The 7462-nt window shown below is 29.9% G+C and overlaps 1 protein-coding gene across 1 annotated transcript; it reads right to left on the bottom strand.

Annotated features, from left to right (window-relative positions):
- Positions 1-2538: 2538 nt before the first annotated feature.
- LOC137825866 (uncharacterized) lies at positions 2539-4844 on the bottom strand. The gene is made up of 2 exons (XM_068631659.1): positions 4687-4844; positions 2539-3620 (listed from the first exon to the last, which is right to left on the bottom strand). Exon 2 carries the CDS (start codon positions 3299-3301, stop codon positions 2651-2653), a length of 651 nt encoding a protein of 216 aa, XP_068487760.1. The 5' UTR covers positions 3302-3620; positions 4687-4844; the 3' UTR covers positions 2539-2650.
- Between the last annotated feature and the right edge of the window lie 2618 nt (positions 4845-7462).

Below are 7462 nucleotides of genomic sequence, written 5' to 3'. Positions count from 1 at the left end.
AATTATGTTAAACTGCTCTAATTTTTTGGGGTTTTAAAATTGTTGTTTTCTGGTTTACAATTTTTTAACTGATTATCTTTGTGAAAACCGATTGTTCTTATGCAGTTCTGCTTATTTGAAATCTGATACATGGTGCATATCTGTTTTGGACTAGACTATTCTGTGTTTGTTCAGTGATTGCAGGATTCAACATATTCTAAACAAAGAACATTCCTAAAAGCATCCCAAGGATTTGTCTCCATCAAATAGGGGGAGATCGTTGAAGATGATAAGCTTTGATGTATCAAATCCTCATGAAGCCTGAAGCTGTGTTATGTTTTAGGTCTAGGTCTTGTTATGGGGTTTAGAATCTTTGTAAGATCAGTATTGATTCTCAAACAAAGCTTATTTCAATATGTTTTAATGATTAAAGTGTTTTTCCATGCAAAGGGAAAATAAACTTATTAAAGTTTCGAGATAATCAGTTGTTTGTTACTTAGCTTCCAAAGGTGTTTTGAAACTGTTTTTTGAATCAGTTGTATAACTGTCAAAATCCTTCAACTGGTTAAATCGTGGTTTTAACCGATTAAATGTAAGTTTTCATAACAATTTTTTGAAAACCTAATTTAACTGATTTGGTTGTTTCAAATATGCCTTCAACGGTAGTTTCTCAAGGTTTATAAAACTAGTCTTCTTTCAAACGTGAAATGATTGATGAAACAGAAAAGTTTGATACTCTGATTTGTGATTGATTTGAGAGATTACCAACTGTTTGTGAAAAGGTGTTTTACCAAGTTTTAACAAGATTGCTTTTGAGCTTTGCTTTGATTCAAGAACTAATATCAATAGGGTTTCTGGTGTACTGTGATTCCAGGTGTTTTCTAACCTTGTTTAGGTTCTTGTAATTGTTCATATTACTCTCTGTAAAACTGTTGTAAAATCCTGTAAAGTCATTGTGATTCTGGCTTGAGGTGTTGACTGTGTGCAAAGAGGGTGAGTAGGCTTTGTGGGATTCAAAGTCACCTCTTTGTGTTGTGTATGTGTAATCTGTGATTGGTTGCGTAGTGAAATACTCAGTGGATTAGCTGAGGACTGGATGTAGTTCTTGGATAGAGTGAACCAGTATAAACCTTGTGTGTAATTCTCTTTATCTTTTCTCTCCATAACTGTTTGATATTTTCCGCTGTCATAAACAACTAGTTGAATCATTATTTTAACCGATTAAAATTCTGATATTTGTTTTTGTTTGGTTTTTTTATTAGCTTTCTGAGTTGCTTTCCTGAGTTGATTGTTAAAGTTTCATTCTAAGCAAAGTATGTGTGAAAATCTTTTGAAAACAATTAACTCCCCTCTTGTTATAGCCATCAATCTTAACGAGTTTTACTTTTTTTAGTTGTTCAATTAAATTAGTTGTTACTTATATTTCGTAATAGTGGAATAAGAAACAAGGAAGCTTTGAATGTGGTTATTATGTAATGCATTGGATGTGGACCATAGCCTGTGTGAATATTATGGACTCTTGGGAGCAAATATTATAAGATTTTAAATACTCTAACTCCTATTCATATTTGTTACTAGGAACACTAATATAATATTACATTTGTCAGCTTTTTGCAAAAACCAAGTCACTAAGCATACAAACTCTTGAAAATATCTGTCAAGAATGGTCCAAATATTTTCTACAAATTAGGAATCAAAACATGTAATGATTTGTAACTTTCTACATATATGTACACTTTCATTAGATTTAATTATACTATTTTGATTAGTTTCATTGCATTTTTGTATGCTTTTGAATATAGAAATTGATCTGTCTCGTTATTTGATTTGATTTAAATGCTACGGGTTGAGAAAAATCATATTTTAATAATTTTATATAAAAAAGTCACATATTACTCTGGTTGTAGTCTTAAACGGTGTAATATGTACACTATAGTCACATACTTCATCCACATTACACCAATTGTAAGTTTCAACAAATGTAATATATTCTTTTTGGGTGTTATATTTTTGAATTATTTTACTTAAATTTTGGAACTTCACATCGACAGTTAGAACTGATATAATATGTGATTGACATTGTACATCGTTGAAATATACATCGGTAATAAAACCGATGTAATATGTGTTGTTTGCACTAGTAAAAATAAAAATAGAAAGATGGTACCAAAAAAGAATTCATGTCTAACGTTGTTGGTCCGTTATGGAATCGCACTTTTCTATCTCTTCAAATAAGAATGCATTGATGTAGTGATGCTGAAATTTTGTAGTTTTCAATTATAAACAAATTATGCACATAATAAATTTGAATTATACAATAATTCACCTACTTAGTAGCTAATTCCTCTACTTTGAAGTACATGGATGGAACCAATCACCCATATACTAGTCCTGAACATAAGCCATGTTTTTTTTATTATAAATTTCAAGCTTCTGAATGAAAAGATTAGGAAGATGAAATTGATTAGAATTAAGTTGATTATCAATTTGGTTACGGAGAAAGTTAAGAAGAACCCAATTAATAAAGGCAAGAGCTATCCCTAGTTATGAGAAGCAAAGTGATCAACAAAATTAACCAATTAAATTTCAATTCTTACTTCACAAAGTTAACCAAAACTGCAAAATGATAAAGTCATTATAAACTCGACTAATTAATCAACCTTGAACCGTTCTAATGGGATGCAGTGAGTGGCACCCCAAAAATGTTACATGCTGGACCTGATCTTACACTGGTGCAGTTCAAAAGCTTCACTCTACCACTGCCATTATCTAGTACAACATCCCTATCATGTTCCAAAGAAAACTCATCAGCAACACTGCTATTGCTACTCACATTCTCCTCTTCAACATCATCAAACTTATCATTACTAGCACTAACAATGTCAGTGTGATCATGAGTAACGTTATTAATACAAACCTCTTCATGTGGACTAGTTGGATCTGTTTCTTCAAAGTACTCCTCACAGTCATCATAGGAAACGTTAACAAGGTGCAATGTGAGTCGACCATTGGCTCTGTGTGCGCGAAAGTACTCATGGTGTTTCACCTTCTTCTCCTTCAGAATCAGCCTTCCCTCGCTTGTGTAGTACCTCTTCAACACCCACGGCATGTGTGCGGCCAAGTTCTGAGTTCGAGCTAGCAAAGGTATTGGGGGAGGGAAAACTCGGTTCTCTTTCCTGTTGGTGTTGTTCATGGCCTTGGCCTCATTCCCATAGGTCTCTTGGTTATCTACAACATGGTCTGTGTTTTGGAGGTCCATGCATCTGTCACTGCATATATAGCCGTCACTCTTTGGAGGGATTATGAGGCTACTCAAGACCATGATGGGTTGTGAAGGTGAAGAAAATGGAGATGGGACTTTGATACCCTTTGGCTCTATTATCAAGAACAAAGTAGGAGACACAGAAAAAGATCCTTGAGAACACTAGAGTGTGAAATTTTTTCAAAATTATAATGGGGAGGGAGTGTAAAATTGAATAATGGAGATGTGAACAAGGTAGAAGTTGAAGTGGGTAGGTTTTGGTGAAGGGTGAAAGGGTTGAAAAGAATCAACAGAGAGAGATATTAAAAGTGGCGTAAAGGTTGAGTTTCAATTGGTTTCTTCTGTCCTTGAGTAGCAGAATCCGATTCACACCAGTGGCCTGTGAAAATTTCGAATTCCCATATCAGAAGACACATTAAATGACAAACAGAAGAGCGATAGTGTCACATTTTCAGTTCAAAAGCGAAGAATGGAATAATAAAATAGTGTTTCTACTACAGAGCAATGTTAATCGGATAAATGTACTAGCTACTACTTATATCCTTCACACCTTATATAACTCTATCTATATTATATATCTATCTATCTATAGAGTATTTTAAAAATATTTCAACCCATACTATGTAAACTCTTACCCTGTTTCCTGAGATTGATTTCAGTGCAAAAAATATAAATTTCACAGAAGCACTGTTTTACTATAAGTTTGTGCTCACTGGTAAACCCAAGGCTGAATACCCTGAATAAATATATATATATATATATATATATATATATATATATATTGACTCTGGTTATATTCATTTTAATACTTAAATCATTATTTGATTATAATATAATAATTTATTTCAGAAAAAATAGTTGTAGATTTGTTGATTTCGAATGTGAAACAAACTTATTCATATCTGTATCACGCCAAAGACACCTAGATGTCCTTTACTAAATTTGCTAGGAACATTTGTTGAATAAAAAATTAGCAATCATTTAATTTTTTTATACCAATAAAAAATGAGAGATACGAAAAAAGGTTTACGCGTCAGAAGGGTTCACTTCTAAGAAAACAGAGTTGGCATTGATGATTGCCGAAACGATGATGCCCTAAAAAATTTTGTATGATCAATCGTAGAAATGAATTGAAATTCAAAATTCAAACTTCCCAGAATACTTAACAAATAAAAAACACAATTGACACGAAAAGAACATCCAAACAGAAGACGGAATATTGGGCATAATCTATATTGTGTAAACTTTTGTCTTATGCAACACGAGAAAGTAAGAGAGATACCAAACCAAACCATCTATTAACCCATCAGAAAGGAACAGAAAAAACGGAGAGAATGAAAACTACTTGAAGAGAAGAATTGAGTTTATGAGAATTACGAATATAAGAAAAACCAAACCAAATCATATAAAAAGAATGAATTAAAGGGCTAGAGTGTCTTGCATACCTGAAACATGTAATATAAATGGTGGTTCAATTTGTATGAAACGTGTGCATAACTATGTCTCTTTGCACAATTGGAAGCACTGAAATGGGTAAAACAAAAGTGAAGAAACAAATGGGAAAAGAATAGTAACCAAGATGGCATTTATAATTTAGTTAGATGACAGATAAGCATGAAATAACGTTCCTAAATATGAGTAACGTACGAGATAACTGACCTTGTTTTGGGTCAATCTCACCACGCAGACACGAAGAGTAACGTACTCCTAAAAGAAGCCAAATTTTGAGGGTATCTCGTGTTAAATAAGAGATTAGGACCATATTTGATTTTGATAACGTCTTGGGCTTTATAATTCATAAATATGTGGCTCTGGTTATCATAAATAAATCTCCCACTTGATATACTCCCCAAATTAGAGGAGTAAGAAAAGGATATTGTAATTAATACTACCACTTTTTTTTTTAATGTAAACAAAAAAAGGAAAAAGAATACCATATTGAAAAATATTTATTATACAAATTATTGTTATCCTTTTCTAAATATTCTTTGAGTTTTTGTAATTCATTTAAAATTGTTCGATGAAACAATTTATTTAAGTATTTAGAATTAGATACAAAATATATTATAATATACTGGTAAAAACAAGTATTTTTGTTATTTTGTTAAAGTGATAATATTATGAAATAAACTATAAAAAGTATTAAAGATAAAAATAACATGAAACTAAAAAACACATACCATTGAGAAAGATACAAACTTTAAGGATATATAATGGAATGATTTGTTTTTAAAGTTCCAATTTGAAGCCAATTAAGCTTTGAAAAAGAATATTGACAGTCATAGTGGGGCTCGGTAAAACATTTTTTGACGTCCTTCTTTTTATCGATAAACCTAATGTAACAACGTTTTAGGAGAGAGGATGAAGTTTTTTCTTCCTTTAAGATGTTAGAACAAGATCAAAGTTTCAAGTTTCTCTATTTGTGATCTTGAGAGAAAAAAAAAACTATAAAACATGTACGATAGAAGAACAAATGGGGCTAATTTCACAATTTTACAATCATAATAGTATTCTTATTTATCTCAATTCTAGTTTTTTTTTTTATTTTCTAAATTTGTCTACTAATATTTGAATTAAAAAAATATTTAACAAATAAAATATTTTATGTGTATGATAAAGATATTAATTATCTTTTAAAATGACAATCAATTGATTGATTTTATAAAAAATTATTTTAGAAAATATATATTAGGTGTTATTTAAATTTAAATATATTTTTGGTTTAAATATTTGTTTGTTTTAATAAAATATTTTATGGGATATATATTGTTTTATTTTAAATATATATTTTTGTTTAAATATTCTTCTTTGTTTTAAAAATAATGAAATTATATTTAATGATTTTTTAGAATAATAATTTTATTGTTACATAACTAGTTTAAGTGAACAAATTAATAACTATAACTTTTTGTTATACTATGTTATTATGTAACATTTATTATTTATCTTATATTTGTTTATTATGATGTGAGGAAGTTATGTATTTATCATCTTTAATCATAAATGGGTTATTTTTTAAATATGTTAACATATCATATATATATATATATATATATATATATATATATATATAAAAGTTTTTAATATTCTATATCTTGTATTATCAAAATTTAAGATAAAAATACTACTAATTATTAATTTTAAATTTTGAAAAAATATTAAGAGAAGAAAAATATTTATGTCAAAGATAATTACAAAATATATATATATATATATATATATAAGTTTTTAATATTCTATATCTTATATTATCAAAATTTAGAATAAAAATACTACTAATTATTAATTTTTAATTTTGAAAAAATATTAAGAGAGGAAAATATTTATGTCAAAGATGTAAGAATGTATATGGCTTTAAACTAGAGGGGGGAGTGAATGGTTTAAAGAGGGTTTTCACAAACTTTTAAATCTAGAATGAAATCACTTCGAGAAAACTTGATTAAGAAATCAGTTTGCCAAAAACACAAAGCAAATTAGCACAATACCAGAAAAACAATCGGTTGTTTATACCAGTTCACAAATATAAATTGAAATTAAAGAGTTCAAGGGATAGAGAGAATGCACATAGAGGTTTATACTGGTTCACTCTTTAACCAAGAGCTACATCCAGTCTTCCCAGAAACCACTGGGGAATCCACTAAACAATCAACCCAAGATTACTTACAACACCACCAAATAAGTGACCTTGATCCCCTCAAGACACACACTTCCTTTGGCTCAGCACAAAACACCACTAAGAATGTTGATCTTGTTGAACTAAGTGGTGTTCAAGCTTTGAAGAATCCAAATCCTTTGAAGGATGTTGAAGCCTTTGTTGTGCTTGTTGTTGCTGTGTTGTTTTAGTTTAGTTCTGGGGTAGTTTGAGTGTTGTAATCCACCTTTTGATTAAATCTAAAGCATAGGCATTTTCAATCTTTTTGAAAGTAAAATGTTCTTCAAACTAAGTTAAAACAACCGATTGTTTTGTCGAAACAACCGATTGTTTATACTTAGATGTTTTGAGAAAAGATTGAAAACTGTTTTTCAAATGGTTGAGCAGTTAAAACCAAAACAACCGATTGATTCGAGGAAACAACCGATTGTTTGTTTTGGGACCATAACAGAAAAATTATTTTATCTTTGACTGAGCTTTAAATGATTTAACTGCTTATGCTCCAGTCATTAAATGCTTTGACCAATCTATTAATGCAATTTAAGAGTTTGTTAAGATTTGATAACAAA

This window comes from Phaseolus vulgaris, chromosome 8 (assembly GCF_000499845.2).
Source record: "Phaseolus vulgaris cultivar G19833 chromosome 8, P. vulgaris v2.0, whole genome shotgun sequence".
Lineage (NCBI taxonomy): Eukaryota > Viridiplantae > Streptophyta > Magnoliopsida > Fabales > Fabaceae > Phaseolus > Phaseolus vulgaris.
The sequence above is the reverse complement of the archived record's forward strand: the minus strand, read 5'-3'. Positions and strand labels throughout refer to the sequence as shown.